This window comes from Talpa occidentalis, unplaced genomic scaffold, assembly GCF_014898055.3.
Source record: "Talpa occidentalis isolate TD23 unplaced genomic scaffold, MPIMG_talOcc4v2.1 talOcc4.12, whole genome shotgun sequence".
NCBI classification, from domain to species: Eukaryota; Metazoa; Chordata; class Mammalia; order Eulipotyphla; family Talpidae; genus Talpa; species Talpa occidentalis.
This window is the reverse complement of record NW_023601212.1, coordinates 89370144-89395339: the sequence shown is the minus strand read 5'-3', so window position 1 is coordinate 89395339 and position 25196 is coordinate 89370144. Positions and strand designations below refer to the sequence as shown.

Here is a 25196-nt window from a genome sequence, read left to right as displayed (position 1 = left end):
ATGTGGAAATAACCTTGCAAAGCTCGAGGTATAACTGGCTACTACACAGGGCAATACAATCACGAGCTTGCCGATTATCTGTCTACCAGATGGAACGAGCAAATCTCACCTCTGCTTTCTAAAAGTTAACTTTGCAGAGTGGGGAGAACATGTGGACTCTACTGACCGAAGAATAATAAGTGACGGGATAACGTATAATAATTCGTTATCCACGAGGAAGGGGATAATGACTTAGAAAATGTTCCAGCATGACGTAGAAAGGTCACACCAGCACCTTTTGCTTTTTCCTGAGTTTGGATCATTTTCCTTAGCGTGTGCGGACCTGACTCTGCACACTCCCACCCTTTGCTCCTCACGCATTTTATGTTCCTTCCTCTTTAAGTCAAGAGGTTAAAGAGAAAGCATGCAGGATCCCCCCGGGGGATAAGTGAGACAGGAGAAAACATAATAATAATAATTATATCAACAATAGCTACCACTTATTGACTCTACAGATGCCAGGCCCTGGGCTGATCACGTCCCAGGTGTCCGGGAGTCACGCGTCGACTCCGCTCTGATCGCACGTGCAGAAAAAGTACAGCTTCTTTATTTACTGCAATGGACCTAGACTTTCTCCTGCAGTTTAGTGAGTTCCTGGTGGCTGAAGAGAAGGGTGTCATCTGGCTTCGTTGCCACAGAGTGGCTGTCCCAGTCCTGCCCCTGGACCACGGTCCCCATCGCAAGACTGTTCCCACTGGTGATGGGCATCATTCCTGCTTCATGCTGGAGTCCAGGCCCTGGGCCTTCTGTCCTGGGATTGAGGTCCCTCCGCACAGTGGCCTCTTTGTCCCATGTCCAGCTGTTGCCAGACCCTCCCCCAGCACTCCCATGGCCCCACATGAGTGTTCCATGGAGAGCCAGGAGCACCATCCCAGAGCCGCCATCGGCCCTGCCTGCTGCCACAATGACTCTGCTCTCCATCAGGTCCCTGCCCAGGGGTCCCATGGGGAGGGAGCACAGCTCTTGCCCTGTCCTCTCTCATTCTCCTTCCTGAGGTTCTCCAGGCTCCAAAGGGCAGGGTTCGTCCCCACAGGTGCCCCACCCTGCTTCCTGGGCTGGATCCCGCCTACAGAGTGCGTGGGGCTAAGTGGCTTCCAGATACTGGTTGGCCCATAAGGACTAAGTCCAAAGTGTTACCTTGCTTACACTTACACCATCCTCTAATCCTCCCAGCAGGCTAGGTGGGCCACTGCACCCAGGATCAGAGCAGCTGAGCAGAGTTCGGGTACAGCCCAGGGGTGCCAGAGCCAAAGTACTGCCTCCTACCCTGCATCCGGATATGGGTTGGCAGAGGCCTACAGGGAGGTTGGGTTGGTCTTGATCTTAGATTTCCTCACTGGATGGATGCTTTGTGACCGCAGGGAATCACTTCACCTCTTTACTGCAGCCTCCATTCTTCGGGCCTAATTTCAGAACCCCTTCGTGGGATGCTTGTGAAGCTGATGAAATAGTAGTTGGGAGGGAACTTTTGCAAATTCAGTGTCCTCTTTAAAGTTTACAGATAAAAGTCTTTTTCAGATTTAGGGCCAAGACATCTGCAATACTATCTGAACTCTAAGTCTACCCAAATTCTAGAAATTTGGATTCCTGTCCCAGGTATTCTTTTACTCCCAGATGATCTTGGGTCAGGCACAGCGCCTCTCTGAGACTCAGTTTCCCTATCTGGAAGAGGATGAGCTCTTCCAGGGCTGCTGTTGTGCTGTCATTTCAAAGCACGTGGCAGGAGCTGATAAGCAGCTGTGAAAGCCCCCAGATGTGGGGTGCCAGCCTCGGGCTCTCCAGCTGCCATCCTGCCACCAGCTTCGCGTGTTGTCAAAGCCTCTTCTTTGTTTCTAAATTTATTTGTTTCTGCTGTCTCCTTCCCTTCTCCCCTTGTTTTCCAGAGGTTCATCTGTTGTATTGTTGATTTATTTTCTTCAAAGAACTGTCTCTGGGATCCGTGTATCCATTCTGTGATTCTAGTTTCTCCATTTTTGTAGGTTTATCTTGTAGTTGCCTTTGAATTTCAGTTGAATATTTTGTTTGTTTTTCCTCTCTTAACTTGCCCTGTTCTTTAAAAAAATAATGAACAGGGCTCGGAGGGAATACATAGTTCCTCCACATACTGATGTCGTGTTTTAGCGTTTGTTGCTTGCTCGAGCTCTGTCTGCAGTTTTCTTTTTAATTTCCTTTCTATCATGCTTTACTGAGATATGTTTCTTAACCTCTAGTGTTAACTTTTTGTTTACCTTTTTATTAGTGATGTTAAGTGACAGTGCAAGTGCCTTGTAATCAGAAAATATGGCCTGTGTACTTTTCTTTCTTTTTTTTTTTTTTCTCAGTTTACCTAAGTATACCCTCCCTGTTTCTAACTGTTCTGTGAATTTTTCAATAAGAAGATTCGTTTGAATATTTGTGGGGTATGCTTTTCAGTGTTTATTTTTTAATTTTTTTTCTTAAAGATTCATTTATTTATTTATACAAGCACTGGGTACAGTCAGAAGTGTGGGAGGGTGAGAGAATTCACCAGAGCCAGAGCAGAGAGAGAACAGAGACTGACAAAGTACACTGCTGAGGGGAGCAGCGGTCACGGCAGGAGAGGTCTGCACGCCATGTGGGACCCTCACCCGGCGGCTGGGGATCGAACCAGCGTTGCAGAGGCTGCGGGCAGCTTCGCAACCCAGCGCTCAACCGGGGAGGCCTAGTGGTTATTTTTTTAAAGATTTATTTTATTTATTTATGCCTAGAAGAACTGGGGTTTAGGCCAGAGGTGCTGGGGGTAAGACTATTCACCAGAGATAGAGCAGGTAGCAGAACAGGCAGACTGACTGAAATACACTGCTGAGGGGAGCAGCAGGCAAGTCAGGAGAGATCTGCCACGCCATGAGTGTCAGCTCCCTGGCCAGGCATCGAACTCCTGCTGCAGAGCCTGGTGTAGCTTGATAGTGCTGAGACTTTAACTCCTCTGCCACCAGGGAGGCCCTTTTCAGTGTTTATTAATTCTACTTTACTCTAATTCTCATATGCCTTCATAGTTTCCTTTTATGTTTGATCTGACCTAAATGTATGTACTTGTTAAGGTTCTCCCAGTAGACCCTTTTTTTTTTTAGTATATTTCTAATAATGACATTTTGATCTTATTACCAAAAAAAAAAAAAAGATAACTAGGACTTTGGAATCACACTGCCTGGGTTAAAATTTCTGCTTTCCTCCTCATCTAGCTGAGCAACCTTGAGCAAGTTAACTTTGCCTCTCTGAGTCTCTTTTTATCATTTGCAGATAGTAGTGATAGTTATGTCATAGGACTGCTATGATATTAAATTACTCAATGTAAGCAAAGTGCCCGTGTCTGGCAAATAGTAAGCATACAATGTACAATGTTAGCCATCATTTCTAGTGGAATCATTAGCAGAAAGATGTAAACAAACAAATAGAATTATGCAGCATCCCTTTGCCCAGAGATTGTCACTATTGACATCATGTAGGATATTTTCCTCCTTGTGTGTGAAATAAAAATGAAATCTTATTATATAAACTGTTTGCAGCTTGTGTTTTCCATTGAATAATGTGCTATGAACTTTTTTCCCTAGCACTCCATCAACTTAGCCAACATCATTTTTAATAGTTTCATGTGATCTAGTCCATAGATCAGCCTCATCTTATATATGATCATATTATTATAAATAAAAGAGGTGCAATGCTTACCTATATAAATAGTCCTGTAGCAGACATACTTGTAGTGAAATCTTTGTGCACAGTTTTAATTATTTCCTGGTAAATTTCTAAGCCTGGAATGGATGGCTTTGAATACATTGGCATTATTATTAAAGTGCTTGCCAAAATGTTCTGCAACTTTTTTCAATAAATTTATATTCTCACCAGTGTTGCGTGAGACTGTTCATTTCACCCACACCTATGAACATCTGGCATTATAAATTTTATGGCTATAACAAAAACATTATATATATTTTGTTAACTAGTTATACATAGTTACTATAATTATTTTTACTAATTATGTAAACATTTTCATTTGTATATTATCCTTTGTATTTATGAGTAACTGTCTCATATATTTCTCTACCATTTTCTTATTGATTTACAGAACATTTTATATAAGAAGGATATTAATGTGTCTTTGCTGACATGTTAACAGTGTCTCCCCTCTTCATGTTGTATGTTAATTTTAACAATATGCTGTTTTCTTAGTGGTGTATAAAGCATTCAGTTCAACCCTAATCAGTATCCCAAACATCAAGCCTACTGCTTGTCTCCTAATTCACTAGCTATTATCTGAATTATCCATTCTAGTGCTCATTGTCTCTGATGGACTTTTGAATTCAGTAATTGTATCTTTTTTGTGAAAGTAATCTTTCTTAGTCTCAGATTGTTTCCTTTTCATAAATACATTCACCACTTGAATCTCATTAAAAAAATGACTTAGATGTTTTCTGAAATTTTCTCTTTGGCAATGTTCAGTTTCACGTGAGGTACTTCCCTGATTCCTCATTGTTTCTCTTTATTTGGGTGAGTATTTTGTGTTCTGTTATTTTCTTTATTTGTCCATCTCTCTAGGAGGGTGAGCATAGAAATAATGAGTGTCCTTACTCTGATAGTTCAGCTCCAGATGAAGAGAGGAAGGATCCTTTTGGGCTTTTGGAATTTTACTTTGTCAGATCAGGTGTCCTGTTTCCTGTAGATATTTGGGAGAGGGATTGGGCAACAGACAGCCTTGTAACAGGCTGTCCTACCAGTCCGTGGGGGGCATCTTCCCTTCATTGGTTTTGTGCATCTCAAAGTTGCAAGAAGGTCCTGTTCCTCTTTTCTATCAGGCACAAATGGCTTTATGTTGAGGCAGTAGTGGCAGTCCACTGGCCACCACAAGCAGCATGGACACCAAGCTCCAGGAGTCAGCATTTCATACTTCCTTGCATATGGGTTGGCATTGGTGACTCCCATCCAGTCCCTGGTGGTCTGACCCCATGTAGTAAGTGGGACTTGGTTGGGCTTCCCATGGATTGGTCACAGAGGGGCCCACCCCCACTTATACATTTTACAAAGTGTGAAACCCCAACTGGCTTTAGAAAGTACATGGTTGAGGCATCAGTAATACTCAGTTGTGCTCCAACAAAGCTATTCTTCTGTTAGTGCTCCTTTACCTCTTCAGGTGACTGCATAAAGAAAGTCTCAGAGGGTGCTGGTATATGCGTAATACACTGTAACACCTGCCACTTGCGGGTTTTAGCAAATAAGGCCAGCCATTGGGCAGAGCCTGTGGTAAGCAACACCATGGACTTGGACTTGGGTGACTTTGAATTGCAACTATGATTTTGCAGTTACTTTCTGCTTGTAGCCAGTGATATTGGCTTTCTTTCCAAGAAAGAGCTATAAAGTGTCCTATTACATTTATTATGAAAAAACATTTTAGTGGAAAAACATTAGGTTGATAATAATATCCAGATTTAGCACAATCCACAAAGGTGGATAAAGTTTGCCAAACATTGCTCCATGTTTTCTTACTTTCACTTTAATTTGTCAAAATTCCTGCAAGTCTTTGCCATGTGGCTAGCACCCTTCTTGAGTTCCAGCAAATATACAGCTGTTCTCTGATTTTTGTATTTCTTTTGGTAATTTCAATGGAAATTTGAAAGGAGAGATTTGAATATTAAATGTGAATATGTAGAGGCTCAAATTGTCATCTGTGATTTGAATCACATACCTTCCTATTTTTAGAAGCTGCCTGGGAAGATTAATGAATGAAGAAAAATTATACTTTTGGTTAGGAAGTCTCTTTGGGAGTGAGGAGTTTGATCATCTTTTTTTCCCCCACCAACTCGAATACTTTTGGAATATCCCTCTTCTTTCTTCATTCCCATCTCATCGTTTGACTAGATAGAAACATCTTTGTGGTCAGGAAACCAACTGAGGTCGCCATGTTTATTATGTTAATGTTGATACCAGTAATAGCAAGGATGTGCCTTTTCTTGAACACTTACTAAATGCCAGGCAGTGTGTGTACCATTTTACATTCATCATCATCTCAGCTACACAATAATCCCATGGACAAAAAGAGACTTTCATTCCAATTTATAGATGAGATGAATCGAGCCACCAGAGAGCCTTCCAAGCTTATCCAATTATTCCAGGAGGCAAGGGCAGAGATGCTATTTGGACTTGGCAGACTTTGGCTCCAGGCTTGTGTACTTAACCACTAAGGGATACCATTTCTCACTCTGGGAAGGCTGCTGCAGAGAAAACATCTTGGAGTTAAGTTCATAGTGGTCTGGGTGCTGCTGAGTGTCAAGGTGCCTTCGTGTATAAGGGCCAAGGAGTGGGTGTGCCAGGAGAGTGATAGGAGCACATCAACAGTGGGAGATCTTCACAGTCATCTTTCAGAATAAGAAAGCACTTAGTGGACAAAAACAGATAAAATCATACAGCACCTAAGAACATTGTTTGTGGAGAGTGACAGAGAGAAATATGGAACTTTGCATTCCATAAACCCAAAACATACATTTTTCTCAGATGTCCATGTAATAGTTAGAAAAATATAAAGTGGATCTGGCTATAATCGCACATACACACCCTCAAACAAAGGGCCCTCTCTGCATTGTGAAATTTTTTATTGTCCTCCTCTTATCCTCATCATACAGTGCTGTCATAGAATTTGTCTTGCCCTCTTGTCTCCCTTTAGGTTTAAGTTACTGAGTCAGGAGGAAGGCGAGTACTTCAATGTGCCGGTACCACCAGAAGGAGGTGAGGGTAATGAGGAACTGCGGCAGAAATTTGAGGTGAGAAGCCTGCCTGCCTGTCTGCCTGCCTCCGTCCCCATCTCTCCTTTCCCCTCCCCTCCCAGTGGGAACCAGTTGAGTGTGCCCAAGGCTATTTTTCCTGTTTCTGGTGTGGTTTCTGCCAAGACCATTCAAGAATGTGCCTTTGCAATGTTGTTCTGTTTCCCAGAAAACTCCTATTTATCCCTCAAGGTCCCAATCATGTGTCTCTTGCCTTGTGAAATGATTCATGTCTTCCTATCCTCATTCAGACTTAGATCTTTCCTCAAAAAAGAAAGGTCATTCACTGCCCAGGTCATTTTGATGATGGCTTGGACTGGGATGAAAGCAATGATGAATAAAGAAATAGAGTAGTGGTATATTTTGGAGGCTGAATCAAATAGGCATGCTGAAGGATAGAATCTGGATTTGGATCTATCGGCAGAATGGTGCTGTAATTATTAGCAAATGGAATTGATTGTGCTGGTGTTTCCATGAAATACCTGTTCATGCATATTCTGAAAAATAAGAGCCCTTGGCTCTGACCTTGGTCTATAGTTCTGGCTCTGCTTCTACCTTAAATAAGCCCCTTTCTGTGGAGCCAAATAAACCCCATTTTTAGCTATAAAAGAGTATAGGACACATTCCAGTTTTTCAAAGAAAATGCTTCAGGGAAGATGGGTTTGAGTACTTTCATTATATGTGCATTGAATGATTTTAAAGTAGTTTTATAAGGGAAAACACATTTTGTTCATGCAAACTCAATATACCTAGTTTGATGGGAAAACATACATTCCAGATAAGCAATGATGGCCTGCTAACTCTGAAAAAAATGTATAAAACAGCTAAAATAAAATAGATGATGATCATTGCTCTTCATCAAATAATCACACAAGTTTCCCCTCCATGCCCCCACAAATTATGACAGATAAAGTTCTATTAAAGCAAGTTCCTGGTAGACAAAAAAGGAAAATGCAGCTGGATAGGGAAGGTGTCTTTGAGGAAAGCCCAATGAAAGTTAGCTAAATGAAGAGAGGAAAAGATCATTCCATTCAGAAAGGACAGCATGTATAAAGGCCCTGTGGTGGGGAGTTATATAGCAACTGTGTGATTCTGAAAGAAGTCCAGTGTGGCTAGAGCAGAGAGAGCCAAGGGTATGTTCAAGACAAGGAAGTAGGTGGTCAGAGTAGAAAGACCGTGCCGACTTTGGCAAGGATTTTGGCATTTATCCTGAGAGTCACCAATTTCCCCCTCAACTTGAGTGAAATAGCTCTTGAATCTTAACCCATGTCTTGAGTCTGTATCCTCCACAAAACCTGGACTCTGGAGATGGTTCTGATTCAGAGGGGTTTCCCTTCTAAAAACAAGTGGAATGACTCCAACAACTTTGGACTTACCAGTCATTCTCCAGTGAACTTGTAACTGAAGGTGATTCCCACAGAGCCAGCTCAGGCTCTAGTCAATAAAAGAATTTCCCAACAAATAGAGCTGAGAACTGACACTGTCAATTAGAGCAGGAAGATCTTCTGGAGAGTTTTCTCTGTCTCTTCCCTCAGCTTTCTGATGAAGGTGTGTACACTTGCTGCTGTGTTAAAAATGTACTATTGTGGTTGAAGAAACAAGACCAGTATTTTCTTGTTCAAAATGAAGCCTCAGTTTTGCAAAATGATTTCTTCTGTTTTAGGGCGGCTGAGGTGACATTTCAGAACACCAAGGAAAACATTTCCTACATGAACAGAGCATTTGTCTGGGCCAGTTATTGGCTTGAAGTAAAGGACTGTTTTATCTGCATGAAACAAAACGTGTCCTTTTATTTCTAGCAAGAGTCTGCAAATGTTTGTTTATGCCTGAATTATAATCGTTCCACAGCATAGTTGTTGATTAAAAAAATGTTTCCAACAGACCAAAAATTGTTCTCAGACACATAGAGAAATTTCAGTTGACCTTGAACGTGAGAAATGTAATCCCTGTGCAATAACCAATTAGCACCCAGAATGACTCAGAAATTACTTTCAAGCCTCTTATCTGGAGAAATTCTGAGTGACGGGAAAATCGAGCTGCTGGAACTGGGGTAATAGAATTTCATGGTAGGGTGAGCTTGGTGGAGTTAGCACATGTGGTAGATTTTAGGACGTCAGATTTGGCTGTTTGGGGGCTTTCTTCTGCCTTTGGGCTGGCTGATGGCCCAGGGAGCCAAAGACTCCATTCTGGATAGTTCAGGATCACAAAAAAGTCTACCTTAGACTTTTTTTTTTTTTAATTTGGTAAAAGGCTTACTCTGTGCCTCTTCTTATTTAGAAATATTTAGAAATAATTTCTCATTTCATTTAATCTTCACAACAATCCTACATGGCAGGATTGTTCATTACCAGGTAAGGAAACTGAGGCCCAGAGGTGGCAACTTGCTGGTCAGTGCCTTGTGTTGAGTTCCCCCAGATTCAGATGCAAGTAGTTTCTTACTTAGGGAGATGATCCCCAGAAGCATCCTACATGTCAACTGGCAGGGAAGGGATGCAGGAAGTGAGCTGGAAAACCTTGCTTGTATCATCAAGCCAGGTAAGGCTGTGGGTAGCTGGGCCTGGTCCTGCCGGAGGACTGTGGGAGTTGCAAGTGTGTCTCCAGGTTTCCTGCCAAGGAGGGAAAGGGAAGTATTTCCCACCAGCTCTCTTTCCATGCTGGTGGAGGGCTGTTCCCAGGGGAGTGACCTGCTGGCTGGCTTCTGCACTCTGGAAGTGTGCACCCGCAGAGGCTGGGGGTTTGCAGTAAGCACCCCAGGATGCAGAGAGGAGAGAGAGTATGGAGGGTCTTGGCGGGACCCCTGGCCACATCTGTACCTTGTATCCTAGTCTGCTCAGGTGGTCAAGAGCCAGGATCCCTGGATTTGAACCCCAGCTATGCCCTTTCCTCGCCGAGTGGTTGTCAGCAAGTCACTTTATCTCTGTGAGCTTGTGACTTCCCATCTGTAAAGCGGGGAATTATAACACTTCTTACCTCATAGGGTTACGGGAGGATTGAATGAGGTCATGCATTTAAAACAGTGCCTGGCATGTCACAGCATTGAAGTGTCCTGGTTGTTGTCGCGATCAGCTCCTCCTTGGGAGGGAGGAAGCTCAGGAAGGCTCCTTCGGGGATTGGAAGGGCAGCTTAGAGTTGGGGAGCACTTGGGGGACTCCTAGTCTACAAGGTCTCTGTCTTCACTGCTGGGTAGTGGGGAGTGCCTGGTGGAGTTCTGGGGGGGCAGGGAGTCTGTGGCTTAAGCCAGGAGAGACATTAAGATCTGAAATGGAGCCCAGGGCCTGGCTGCTGAGTCTCGCTCGCCCCTCTGCCCTCTGGAAGGAGCTGGGCTCTTTATTCACAAGTGCAGTCTGTTTACTTTCTCTTTGAGCATTGGGGCCTCAGCCTCTAAATTGTAGACATGAAAAGGCAGCCATTAGTGTGCTTCTGTTCCTAAAGGCATATCCAAGCCAGCGAGATAAAGGATCATTTTAATTTGGAGCTTAATTTAAACATGTTTGCTCTTTGATGGTGTATTTGTGAGGCATAAAGCTACTGGATATCATGGGATATTCAGGAGTATAGAATAGGGTTCTTATCCTACAAAGGCTCTCTGTGTAGGGGTCACAACCCCAGATGTTCTCAGAAGATGGTCAGATAACAAGAAAGGGGAGTGAGCTTGGTGGCAGGCCGTGGGGTATGCTAGGTGCTGTGGTGAAGGCAAGAGCACTTGTCCCCCCAAAGGCCCTGGGCCTTGCACGATGATTCTAGGATCCACTGGGAGTTAAAAATGCCAGACCCTGGATGAGAACTGAGCCATCACAGAAATGGAGGCACCGAGGGTGGCTTCCACATTCTAGAGTCCACAGAGTGGATGTTTGACTTTGCTTTTCCCCAAGATTCCAGCACGAGTGTCAGGAAACAGCCTGCAGCTTCCATGAGCCTTCCTACAAGGATGTCCTCAAGCCCTAATGATTTTTTCCTGTGTGCTTCCCCTCCAGAGGGCCAAGATTGCTCAGGGGACCAAGGCTCCGGAAGAAAAGACGACCAACACCATATCCAAATTTGACAACAATGGAAACAGGGACCGGATGAAATTGACCGATTTCAACTTCCTGATGGTGCTGGGGAAAGGCAGCTTTGGCAAGGTACAGTATGGCTCGGGGAGGCACCCACTTCAGAAGAACAGCATACAGGGCAGGCACAGTTGCTGTTTCAGTAGAACTTACTTTCTAGTGAGGGAGAGAGGAAAGAGGAAATGGACCACACTACAGTGCCTAATGAATGCCGAGTGAAGGAAAGTCATAGAGCACTGTGCCCTATACCATCAAGAGGGTTCTTCTTAAGGAGGTGACATATCAGATAAGACCTGAAGAAAGAGCATGGACCTGGTCATGCATTCAAATAGCTGGGAAGGAACATTGCTGTCAGAGAGCACAGCATATGCAAAGGTCCTGTCGTGGGGAAGAACCTGGGGCATCCTACCTACCGTCTGGGCCAAAATGCCTTGAATGGGGTGGGGGTAGCAGGATGTGAGATTGCAGAGAGGGGCAGGAGGCTGATCATGCAAAGCTCAATGAGTTATGTGGAGGAGTTTGGGTTGCATTCACATTGCAGTAGGGAGCCATGGAAAGTTTTCAAGCAGAGAAGTAAAACATATTTGCCTTTTGGAAAGATCACTCTTGCAGCCAAGAGTGGAAATGGTTCCTTTCAAACAGCAGCACAGTTGAAGGATGACCCTGGGACTCGTAGAATGATTCTGAATGCTTTTATAGATACCGGGAGACGCTGCTTTACTGAAGTTGAGATTGTGTTATAAGTATTCCTGTCTTGTTTAGTGTTGTTTGGTGTCTTTTAATCCCTTAGTGTGCCACAAATATGTCTGGTATAAATCTCGTACTGTGAACTCAGGTGTGCAAAAAATATAAATTTCTTCCCCGTCTTTGTAGCTTTCCCCAAGAATCTGGGAGTTATCTCTGCTACCTCCTCACCCTCTCCTTTCCTCTGTCATGCATACCCCATTGGTGAGTCCGGACAGATTCTCCCCAAAGCATGTCAAGGATTGACTGACTTCTCCACATCTTCACTCACGCATCCTTCATGTAAAGCATGTCTACCACGGGGACCGCTGCCCAAGTTCCCACTGGGTCCTCTCGTTATCTGTCAGTACATTTCCATTTGGCAGCTATTGTCATTTCTTAAAACTCACATTAGGTCAAAAACTCCCCGCTGGGACCCTCCAATGATGTCCCATCACATCAGAGTGAATTCTACCCTGTGTCCTGGGCTTACATCACTCTTTCTAACCAGACTCTTGTTCTCTGCTTGACAACTTCTTTATCTTCTCCATCATCCTCTATGCTTGGGCCACTGTGGCAGTTTCTTGATCTTTTTTTAAAACATACAAAACTTTCTCCCTGAAAGCTTTTGTGACATTGGCTTCTTCTTGTAATTCCCATCTCAACCTGGATGCCACCCTCTCTGAGAAGCCTTCCCTGACTGCTCAAACCACTCATTCTTTCCATTATGTTGAGCTCTTTCCCAGCTGTGACTTCCCTCTTCCCAGACCCAGTGGAGCCTGCTTCTAAGCAGATACCCAGTAAAATGGGACAGAATAAACTGGCATATAGGATTGAGAGGGAAGTCAAGGCAAGAAGAGGGTCCTAGCCTGTGTGGGAAACAAAGAATTTTGAGGCCAAAGGATGAAACCAAATGGGTGAGGCCAAGGCATTTAAGATGCTAGAACTACCACTAGATTCCAAAGATGGGTGTTTCCATGTGACAAGAAAGAAAGTGGCCCAAATGAAGAGCAGGTTCTAATAAGCAGAGGCTGTTGGGAGTTTTAAAAAATTAAATTATATTTTTAATATAAGCAATGCATTCATGTGGTTCATGATTAAAATTATATTAAATATTGAGGGGCCTCCCTGGTGGTGCAGGCGGTTGAGCAGCGCACTGTGAAGCTGTCCACAGCCTCTGCAGCGTGGGTTTGATCCTGGCCGGCTGTGAGAATCCCACATGGTGTAGGAGACCTCTCCTGTCTCACCCGCTGCTCCCCTCAGCAGTTTATTTCGTCAGTCTGTCTGTTCTGTTCCCTGCTCTGTCTCTGGTGAATCCTCTCACCCTCCCGTGCATCTGGCCTGTACCCCAGTTCTTGTATAAATAAATAAATCTTTAAAAAAAAGGATAAATATTGAGAAGTCCTGCTCCCCATCCAAGTCCATCCCATTCTGTCCCTCCTTGCTCCTGCAGCTCTTCATGTGTAAACATTTTTGTTAATCTCATTTGCATCTTTGCAGTTCCTCTATGCTAATTCAGCAAATATTAATATGTATTTTTATGCTTATCCTTGTTAACTCAAAACCATACCATCCTATACACCTAATTCTGTACCTTTTGATCACTTAATAATTGAGGGATGGGAGTTTAGGAGAGCCTTATGGCAGGGGTTAGAATTGGGGCGGGGGTAGGTGGAAAACTGGGGGAATGGGTCATTGGGGAACCCTGAAAACATGAGAGAGAATGGATCATCTGTTTCCATGGAAACCCTTATAATAATTGAGAGTTCTATTTCAGGCTGGGGATATGGCATCAGATCCATTGCAGATGAAAACAACAGTGTGTCATGAAAGCAAACTAGAATAACAGAAATCTCTGTGATCCTTTGAAACGTAGTAATCCTTTATGACTCTAGTTCTGCCAGCAATGGTTTTCAACTCTGGTGGTTTTGTATCTAAAATGCCTTCCTCCATCATCTTACAGTCTTGGTGAGCATGCAGATCATTCCCCTTAAACAGAAGAGCAGCAGCAGCAGCAATAGCTTCTCCCCCCTTGCAAAGACAAAAAGAGGGGCCTTTGGGGTTACTCTGTTTACACTTCCCTTCCCCTGGGTCCACTGTATCCGATCTGGCCTAGAAAACATGCTCTTAAGAGCTGTAATAATTTGTAGCACGACTAGGGAGTGACACAAGCATTTTGCTGAGACCTGTGAAAATGAAACAAGGGAGAAAAGTAAGTGTGAAGGGCATTGAGTTCAGCACATTCAAATGGATCACTTACTGATTTGTTTAGTGTTTCTTTTTATAGTTTTACCCCTCACTCTATTTTCTATGATTTCTTGAACCTTTGTCTTCAACTTTGCCAACCACTACCTTTTTCAGGAATTGAACCTCAGTGGTGGCTGAATGATGACTGGCATTAGAATTATGTTCCAAATCGGGCAGTTGTTGTGGATTGTCCAGCTTGATTATATAAGTGGACCTGATAGAACGTCAGGGACAGCAGATACATGATAAAGTATAGACACAGCACAAGCACAGGTGTTTACATCATAAACTTTCCTCCTCTCACCCTAAAGTGCTGCCACAACTAACATCCATTAAATATTTAATCAATGCCAATGTTGCCTACCTTCTGGGACTTCATATTGGTATGATCCAAGTCTTTTTTAAAAACTGTGCTGGGAAGTTTGAATGGTGAGTTTCTTATTCTTTTATACTGCCTATTCTTGCCTCTGGATGGTATTGTGCAAACAGGGGGTGGGGTGGAGAAAAGGTGGATAAAAGCAGGTGCAATCTGTGTGGATGTTGATCTAAACAGGCACAGCACCCTATAAACCCAACCACACAAAAGGATCTCTATCAAAGATCTGTCATGGAAAATGATCAGTAATAGAAAAAAAGGAAAATAGCCCAAATGTTCAACAGTTTGAAAATTAGATACATTCAACAGAAGGGGGTCTCTTTCTCTCTCATCTATTTATCTATCATCACAGAAAGATGTCCATGACATAATTTCAAACAACAATAGAAGCAAATCACAGAACATTATGATGAGTAATATGTATTAAACTCTACATAGAATAATTCTCTTTATGCAATTTAATCATGGTCCCAACACTCACTGAATTTTCCCCCTAACATTTATTATGGAAAAAAATTTAAATACAGAAAAGTTGAAAGAATTATATTATGAACATCCATAATGCCCAGTACCTAGATTTGAGAATTAACATCTAACTATGTTTTGCTTTATCACATATCAGAGCCATCTATCTGTCCCCCTGTCAACCCATTTTTTAAATGTATTTCAAAGTAAGTTGTAGACACTGGTACACTTTATCTCTAAACTATTCAGCTTGCATATCATTTAACCAGGATTCAATATTTGTTTTTGATAATTTTAAAATAAAAATTTACATCTAAAAATGCACAAATAAGTGTATCGTTCTATGAGCTTTGAAAAATGAATAATTTAAAACCCAGTGGGGGTGTAAATGTTAATCAGAAAATCACTCTGGCAGATGTAAAGTGCAGCCTGGATGTTAGGGATGAGCTGTGAGTGCCTGCGGGAGTGGGGTTGTCTCTAGCTGAAGTCAGTGAAGGAGCCATGAGAAATGGCTCCTGGGCTCTATCGACAGGGCAAGTTAACTATGCAGAGAGGGAGGGAGTAAATGAAAATCTTGGAATGTCTTCTCTTCCTGGCATTGACCCCAGCCCCCAGTCAGGCTTGGCAGCCAGGGCACCCAAGCTCATTTATTAATTACAGTGGATTCAACTGCTGTAAAAAGAAAATGAACTCCCAAATGTATACAGGTTCAGAGACAATAGAAGTTTGATTTTCATTCATGTAACAGTCCAAGATGGGTGTTCCTGGCCTTCACTCACACCCTCCACATAGTGATGAAAGGACCTGAGTTCCTTCCTTCTTGTATGACTCCATTAATCCCTAAGACCTTGTTTTTGTCTACATTCAGAAGGTGGAGAGGGGAAAAGAGAATACGGAGGAGGAACAAGCTGCTTTTTAAAAGCCTTCATTTGGAAGTGGCACCCATCACTCCTGCCTACACGCTATCGGAGACAAGTCACATGGCCACACCTCAGTGCAAGGGAGGCTGGGAGAATGATTGTGGTGGAATTTTTGTGGTCTTAACCACACTCCCTACTTTTCAGCCCTGGTTGGAATTTTTTCTTGGGGATTCAGAAGACCTTCTGACTTTTCCCTTTGGAAATCCCAATTTTTCATGCCCCACAAACACAAAATTCAAACTCTTCTTCTTGGTGACATTTCCTTATGTTCAAATCATGGAACATACCAGGTGTTAGTGCTGCTTTTCCTGAAGCATAGCATAAGCCAGAAATAAATCAAGTAGGAAGAAGTCAGCAGCTTTTGAAAATAAATGAAAAAAGTGGAAAGTCCTTCAAAACTGGGTGTCTAGTTTTGAAGTCCCATCCAGGACTGTTGCTTTATTGGCATCTAAGATGATCTAAAATCAAAAGCTGAAAGAGGCAAAACCATTGAGCCCTCTCTCCTAGTACTTGACTTTCCTAGAATAATGTCCAAGAGGTTGGTGACATTTAGTGCATGAGTGTCACTGAGGAGTCCTTTGAGAATTAGACAGGGACCTCCTCCAGTAAGGCACTCTTAGAGACCAAGCAGTGTGTGTCACTCTCCAAGGTGCTGAAGCTCAAAATGCAGACATACAAGGGGGTTGGACGTAGTCTTGGCCAAGTTTCCTAATTAGTTATTCATGCATCTGCTTAATTTTTCTGTACATATCTCCCTTATATTATCTTAAATATTTTTCTTCCAGTGGGTTTAGATAGCAATAATACAAGTGAAATCACAGGATTGATATACCAGTTACATGTTTAATATCTTATAGATAATTTATTAAAAGTAAAATAATTTTGTCCTTTCATTGTCAATGGTGCAAGTGCCACATTTTGTGAAAAACTGTCTTAACACCTTACACTCACATGATAACTTGGCTCTTCAGTTACCATTGAATTTCTAAGAACTTGAGGACTTTTCCTACATTTTTGGAGCATGTCCGGAAGCTACAGAAAGTCTCTGATCTCTCTACCCGCCACCTGCCCTGCCCTGTGATCTTTCCTTTAGATCAGGAGCATGCTCAACATTTTCTATATCCTTAACAATCTTTACTGTATCTGATCCTTCCTCCTCTGTCCTTTACTCATTGCATCTATCCTGAATATCAAACTGCTCTTTTGAGACTTGTTGCCTTCACTTCCTCTTCACCCACCCATGCCGTAGCCCTTTGCACCATGACAGCAGGCCTCACCAACATTTGAAACACCTGTTTCCCATGTTATCAGTGGCCTCCTAACTCCTCAATCTCCAGTTCTGAGCACCAGCTTCGTGGCTGCTTATAACAGCAGAGGGCAGGCATGAGGAAAAGTGGCACTCAAATCAGATTACATACACCATGTTAGGGAGGACTCATCACTTTTATAATAATAAGCACAACTAAGGATTCATTCATTCAAGAGGTATTTATTGAGCATCTACTATGTGCCAAACACTCATCTAGGTGCAGAGGAAATGACTGTAAACAACAAAAAAACGCAGTCCTCGTGGAACATATATTCTAGATATGATGACGCCATCTAACATTTTTGAGTCCTTGTGATGTGCCAGGCTTTGTTGTAAGTGCTTCATATATATTGACTCACAATTACTCTCTAATGTAGCTACTGTAATCCCCATTTTACAGATGAGGAAATAAAATGCAGAAAGTTGAAATAACAGGTTAATTAATCACATGACTAGTAAGTGGTACTTTACAGAACAGATTTGATTTAGATATGTGTGACCTTGGGCTCTTGGTTGCTTGATACTTAACACATGCAATGTGTTTCTAATTCAACAAGGGTCACCTTATATTTTGCAAACATGTTCTAGGAAGTTATAAACTCTCCCCTCTCACTTCCCCCTCTCTTCTTTTCCCTCTACATGTTCAGCAAAGTGTGTATACTTTGTTTTACTCTGACCCTCAGCCATTAGACTGACCGCATGCCCATCATGATGGAAAGTTCTAGAGTTTCTCTTTTCCCGCTTCACTTCATACCTGTCAGTCACCCATCCAAGTACAAATACACATTGGAATGGTGACTCATCAGCAGGGTGCCTGAAAGTGCCCTTGAGAATGTGTTTCACTCATTTAGCCTCTGCTATTCTCACCTCTTTTGTAGGCTTCAGCCTGGTGGGATCCTTTAGGTCTTGGAGGCTACTGTAGTGTGTGCTCTAACTCCTCAGCCGGCTCCTTTTCAGCCCTCAACCTCCAATTCTTCTAACCCTCCCCAGCTCTCTCATCCATTCCCACTCTCTTCCAATTCTGCTCCCTCCATCCTCATTGCCTCCAGTTTTTATGGAGCTCATACTGATTGCCAAAGACCATGCTGTGGATTTACATGTAGTACCTCATAATAATTCCCCCCACAGCCTTGCAAAGTAATTACTGATAATAACTCTATTATTCCTGTGTGGAATTTTTAAGTCAGAGAGGATGCGGGACTTCCCCTAGATCACACAGCTGGTAGGAGGCAGTGCCAGGGTTTGATTTTCATTTTCTATCTCTAACAGCACTCTGCTCTACTTTGGGGTCCACTCATCTCCACCAAACTGCCAGTCTGTCTATCTTGTAACAGCAGTTTCAAGACCACTACAGAACTGCATAATGACATTTGTGGGTTCCTCCTTCCACCGTGAAGAAAACATTAAAAATTCTATCTTTTGACTACATTGGGATAAAGACAAATATCTTAATATTATATATATTTTTTTCTCTCACCTAAGTTTGTTTTTTTCTTGTGATTTTAAAAGAAATTAAAATGCTTTCTTGAACCCCTAAAAAGGAGGTGGCCCTCAGCTCTGTGCCTAGGTGCTGGATGGCATTGGCCCTGGTCACTAGGATGGGAACCCCCACAGCCCATCTCTTGAGTCACCTTCTGACTTGTCTCCCCCAAATCCATTGAGGTGCTTAATCAGTATGCATTCAGGTTTGAGCACAAGAGAAGACCCAGAGAGTGAGCCTCCAGAGACAGTGTTTTCTGCTGGACCCAGCGTAGTGCTGAGTTCCAGAAGGAAGAGATTAAAAGGCAGTTTAGTTCAAACCAGTAACAAAGGCTTTTTCTAAAGTCTCTGAGCTTCTGTTGTGGGAGTGTATCCTAATTTTAATCTCATTAGTGGTGTGTATTCACACGCACACATGTACGCACATACATTAGCTGTGGTTATGTAACCCGAAGACAAAGGCGCTTCCCTTGATTTCGACCCGCTCTGCTATCTTCCGGCACCATATGGTGAGTTCCTTTATCGTATGATGCACAGATAGCTCAAAGTCGTTGCTACCTGTTCCCTTAATCCTCTGCTGCAGAACCTTTTGACATTTGCTGTCTGATCTTGGATTCCTGCCTTCTTGCTGGCTCTTTCCCAATTATGGCACCTTCCCCCCAACCCCCAATCTTTCATCTGCAACTCTGAGCGCAGCGTATTTTTGCCAACTCATCTCCCCACAGCCTTGTGAGGCCCCTCTACTCTCCTCATTCTTCTCAGTTTCTCCTCAATGAAGTGACATTGCATTCCCACCACCCCTACATTCTCACCTCAGAAGATAGCAGATTACAGAGCAAGAAAATACAAGGATCCATTTTCCCCAACAAAATTAATCGTATCAAAGAAAATGAAATACTTGGAAATAATGTTTTACATTTCTCTGCCCTGTGGCCACAGTGAATAAAGGGGATATTTTTTTATAACAATGTGGGATGCTTCTGTGTGTCTTACAGCAGCCGAGGGGAAAAGGGCAGCTGGAATGAGGAAACTTCCAGAAACCACAACTATTCCTCCCTGTTGGGTCTCCCAACATGCCATCCCTGATTCTTGATAACATCTCTCTCTGTCAATAGGCATCAGTACCAGCTCCCTCAACCTTATGTTATTTCTTAATTCTCAGTGTTGAATTCTCAGATCTAGAATATCCTAGAATCCTAAAATACCAGGAAAGAGAATCTAAAGGGCCACTCCGGCTCTGGGATCCGTGTGAACCAATTAGCTATGACCGGGGTGGGAGGGGTGCCTTTTCCAGACTTCCATCAGGGGACTGGCAGACACAGACTCTGAAAAACACAAGTTCTATGGACATTTGTCTCAGGGAAGGAAGGAAATAACTGTCCTGGCTGGCCCATAGGCCAATGTGACAGTTTCCTTTAAGTCTTGAACACGTTGCCTGACACTTTGGGGGAAGTAAGACAAAGTTAAATCTAATCCTTTTTTTGAAAGACCAGAGAGCCTATTAACATGGACATCGTGTCCCAGGTGATCATTCACAGCCTCTGGTCCAATTATTGTGCTGTCATCGCTCCTGCCTCTCTCCGCACATCCATTTCCATCGAATCTTTATGTGCTATTTCAGAAACTCACAGTCCTGTTAAGATGAATCCCTGGTCGCTAACAGTATCAATCATAATCCTTTCTACAACAAACATAGTAGTGGGAACTTGTGGGTCATAATCATCCAACACCCAGGGTAAATATTTTAGATGTACAAATATGGACACCAGCAAAGCTCTCTACTCGTAAACCAATCACGAGGGATATGGGGTTAGCAAAGTGAAGGTGACTCAGGAAACTCATAGGCTGAGGACGGGAGACTTGCATCCTCAAGCAACCACCTCCATTTTCTGGGTAAGGAGCTAGGGTTTTGTAGCAGAGTGCAGGGTAGGAAGAGGTGAGTCTTCTGTGGTCAGCACGCTGGAGCTGTTCCTGGCATGGGAAAGTTACTTTCCCCACTTCTGTGAATCTCTATTGGTCTGTCCAGGAAGGACAAGCAGCCAGTAGTCATGGTTTTGTGATGTTTCGTATATTTTCAGTTCATCAGTTAACACAAGAACTTGAAGGAGTGAGATTCCTGCTGGGAGGCTTGTTTGAGGCTGTTTTAGGGGAGTTGATAGATGAGCAATTGGAGAAATGCACCTGTGTGTTCTAAAGGTTACAGCCGTGGCCAGGCCTGGGCACTGGTTTGTGCTTTCATTTCAACCCACACTCCCCACCAATTGCAGTTTCACATCCTGTATTGACCTCACTCTGCAGAGATTGATCATTTATTTTAGGCATTGAGAACTTGTCTCAATGTTTCCTATCATTGCTTATTTAATCCTCACTGTGACCTTGGGTGCTCTTTTTATATCCATTTTACAGAAGAGGAAACGAGACTCAGAACGATGAGAGACCTATAAGTCATGAGAAGTGGACACAGGCTCAAACCCAGCGAGCCTGGCTCCCAGATGCATAACCACTAGGCCACATAGCCTCTGCTGCATTTAGCACATTGCACACTTGCCTTGGAGAAAGCCCTTGTTCTCTATTTGTCTATAACACCAACAGAGGGAGGCTTGTGTGCACAGAACAGATCAGATTCTAGAGATAGGTTTCTTTTGTGCAGTCTAATTGTTGAATGAATGACAGGCCCTTAAGGGTTGCATTGCATTTTCTTTTGGTAAAAGGCGTCAATTATAGGTTTGTTTACCTGGGCGCTATCTAAAAACAGCAAAAAAAATCTGCTTTTAACCATCAAGCTTTGTCAAATATAACATATGGTTCAAAGAAGATTGACTAAGCACATCTTTCACCAACATTGATTTTAGTTCCCAAAAGAACCGCTTCAATAACTTGAATTAATGCTTATTGATTCTATCCTATCGATTCCACTGATATCAGTAATTACAAATGATATGACCCAAAGTTTTGAAATAGTTCTTTCGCTTTTCTTATTACCATCCAATCAAAAAATCAAACACTTGTTATTAAGCCCAACTAAACATCTTCATTTAAAACTCAGGGGCTGGGTTTCAGATTGAAAACCTGTTCCATGTTCTCATCCCTCTCCCTGTCACCTGTCACTCTGAGTCATTCCTTCCTGGGTGTAGTGGTATTTGCTTAACAATAGCAAGTCCACAGGAGCTAGAGATGACTAGCCTAATAGTATCTGCATTCTAAACTTCTTTCTGCATGTCCGTGACTTTCTGTGAGGGTGGGCAAAACTTCAGCTTGATTGCATTTAAGGCTATGAGCCGACATCATTTTATTTTTTTTTAAAGATTTATTTTTATTTATACAAGATTTGGGGTACAGGCCAGAGGCGTGGGAAGATGAGAGGATTCACCAGAGACAGAGCGGGTAGCAGAACAGGCAGATGGACCGAAAACACTGCTGAGGGGAGCAGCGGGCGAGACAGGAGAGGTCTGCCACGCCATGTGTATCTCCCTGGCCAGCCGGGAATCAAACTCACACTGCAGAGGCTGCAGACAGCTTCACAGCGCTGCGCTCAACCTGCTGCGCCACCGGGGAGGCCCCAACATCATTTTAAAAGACTTAAATCTTAGTAACTCATGTCAGCCTGACTTCTGATCTACAGGCTCAGTTTATCCATCACAGATCCATGCCTCTCCCATTAGTGACATTCCCCATAGAGTGACACATTCATGTCAATCAATAAAGCTACACCAACACGTCATTATCATTTGGAGTCCACCCAGGGTTCCCTCTTGGTGCTGCCCATTTTATGGGTTTGGACCAATATCTAATGACGCTTGTGCACCATTATAGTATCGTATGGGTGTTCACGGCCCTAAAAACCCTCTGCTCTGCCTGTTCCTCTCTCCCTCCCCCTTACCCCTAGCAACACTGATCTTTTCACTGTCTCCATGGTTTTGCCTTTTTCAGAATGTCATATAGTTGGAATCATACAGTATGCAACCATATAAAGAGATTTTATTTTAAATACAGAAAACCTTACATAATAAATCATGAAATTACCAAGTTGTATCATCTGAGTGGCTCCGCATGCCAAATATCACTGCTCTTATTTTGGTCTAGCCGATTGTACCCGCAGAGTGATTCAGGCCTATCTAGATTCACGCTATTAGCTCCCAATTACTGTCTTTTCCCCACTATATCACTTTTCAATATTTGCTCAAGTACTCCTTCAATTAGCAAGTCTATCCTGTTGCCTATTCCCAAACAAGCGATTAGAAGCCAGAAATCATTTTTAGACTGTTCACTTCCAGTTTGCTGCTAGTGGCAAATGCACTGGCTTCCCCCAAACCACGCAAGTCCGTAGTCGATGAGTGTCACTGCCCTCAAATACAAATCGATACACACCTCTGTGTGGAGACAGACACTAAGAAAATGTGACCCAAACTTTGAATGATAAGAAATCACTTTGGAGACTCAGAATTAGAGCCTTTGGGGAGGGGCCTTGGAAGAGCCTCACATGGTAATAACTCACCAGCTACCATGCACGCATGTGCTGTGTTCTTTCTACATGTTAAGCTCATGTTTCATATCATTTGGTCCTCATCACCACCCCGTGAACTGATGGACTTCCTGCCTTCCAGACCCACATCCAGCAAGCTGTAAGAATGGGTTGGTGTGGCTCTGCCCCTGTTCAAGGACCCCGGTTATAAAATGGGGTGGCTTCAGGCCCTCAGCTTCTCATCCCCAGCCCTCTCTGAAGGGGCTTTGGCAAATCTGTGTGTCAAGAAAATGAGTCTGAGAGCTTGGAAATGGGGGTCTGTAGTCCCTTCCCCATGAGTTGACAGGTGGCTTGCTGATTCCACAGGGAAGGTCTGTCTGCTGAGCGCACAGCCCCCCTCAGGAGGCTCCTCTCAGCCTCTCCAAGAGGACCATGGCCCTCACCACCTCTCAAGCTGGACAGTACGACCTTGCCTTTCTCTGCACTCTGGGGAAAGATCTCCTGGGATATAGATGTCATGGACATTTTGGTCTGTTGCTGTGGCTCATTTTCTGCCTTTCTCTTTCTCCAGTCTTGAGAAGTGGGAGAGAAGCACTACACCCACAGAAAGAGCTGGGACTTCCCTCCTGTTCTCCGTAATTATGCTTTCACTTCAACAATATGGCTTGCTCTGTGCTGGCCACTGAGTGTTCCCTGCATGTCACTTCCTCTCTCAACAGCCCTGGGAGGGTGGGACGATCATTTTGTCCTTCTGATGGATGAGGGAGCTGAGGCCCAGAGAAGCTGAGTAACTTGCCTGGCATCACACAGCAAGTGCATGATAGAGTCAGGATTTGAACTCACGAATCCCAAAGTGAACTTGCACCTACTGTGATTTTACAATTCTGATTTGATAGAAACTTCTCTCTAACCCATCAGACTCTGTTGGTGTCATGACCTCATGCTTACATTAAGAGTTTGTCAGGCTGCCTGCCATTTGTTGTAAAGACGAGGCTGTTGAAGCTAGCCTTCATTTTGTAACCCAGCCAAATTTATCCCCAAATCCTCCTCGTGCGTGGGCGAATGCCCTTGGAGGAGCAGGCAGGGTTGTTTAGCCAGTGCCGGCCCCTGATCACTACACCATCCTCGTGGCCTCTGGCTAGCTCCCTACCCCACCCCCACCCCCAGGGGAGGCCAGGCCTGGCACAAGAAGTCCCCAAATATTTAGAAGATTCTGATTTAATTGATCTGGAGTGTGGCCCAAGCACCAGCTTCTAAAAGCTCCGCAGGGAATTCTAATGGGCAGCCTGAGGAAACAAGCAGGCAAGGCAAACCCAAGGAGAGAATGGGTGAAGGGCGGAGGTTGTGTTTGCCTTGAAACTTCAAGGAGCTGATCTGAGGTCGGCTCTGCAGGTCTTCAGAAGGGCCGGGGGTGGAGAACCTGACAGGAGAAAGCCTCAGAGAGCAGGGTCTACTCAAAGAGGTGGCATCCTGACATAGAGGGGGATACAGGCCTCACAGCAGATGAGCACCCCAGACCTGACCCAGCCTTGTCCAAAGCCTGCTCCCTAGTGTTGAGGGGAGAGGAGAGGAGGCGTGGGGCTGGGGTCCCCCTGGAGACCTGCAGTGCACACACAGGCTTTCACTCATATCTTGTGCCTCTCCTGTGCCTGCCTCAGCTCACTGCACCCTGCAGATCCTCTCCTCCCAAATGAGTGTTTAGGGACCTAGCGCTCCCCACTTTTCTCTCCCTTTCCCTCTGCCCTGCTCCTGCTCCTTCTCTCCCTGTCGCTCCCTCTCTCTCTCCACCATCTGAGTTCATCAAGTTGGAATCTGTTCCCCAGCCCTTTTGTGTTAGTGAAGCTTGCAGGCTCCGGCAGGGCACGATTTGCTCTCCCTCCTCCTCCTCTTCTGACCCTGCTGTAGGGATGTTATTAAGAACATCACCTGTCACCGCACTGCGTGTTCGGTTTTAGACCTAAGTCCCAGGGTAAGTTTATTTCCATCTCAGAAATTATTTTCATTATAGAAAATAGGAATGTTTGCTATGCTTTGTGAATCTCTGCTTGTTTTGGCCTCCAAGGAGGGGAGAAAGAGAGAGAAAAGATGAACACACACGTTTACTACATGATTTAGAACCATTGTAAGTACTTTTATTGAAGTATAATTTACATGTCACAACATCTGCTTCTTTTTGTAATATAATCCTGATTGCAACCTCAAATTCTTTGCGATGGGATTGGTAATCGCCATGTATAAATTAAACAGTGCTGAGACCTAAGTAACTGAAGATCTTAAGCAATCTAAAGGCTTTGAGGTTTTTTATAGTTACTTTCTTACCCAGATCTTTTCATTCATTCATTTGACAAGTATTGAGTGTC

The 25196-nt window shown here is 43.6% G+C and overlaps 1 protein-coding gene across 3 annotated transcripts in view; it reads left to right on the top strand.

The window, feature by feature from the left end:
- PRKCB (protein kinase C beta) overlaps nucleotides 1-25196 on the top strand; it is a 283543-nt gene that overhangs the window by 199296 nt on the left and 59051 nt on the right. For all 3 annotated transcript variants that reach the window (XM_054693796.1, XM_054693795.1, XM_037507406.2), the window contains 2 exons: nucleotides 6710-6806; nucleotides 10781-10927. In XM_054693796.1, the coding sequence (XP_054549771.1) occupies nucleotides 6710-6806; nucleotides 10781-10927 (244 nt within the window). The remainder of the gene's footprint in view (nucleotides 1-6709; nucleotides 6807-10780; nucleotides 10928-25196) is intronic.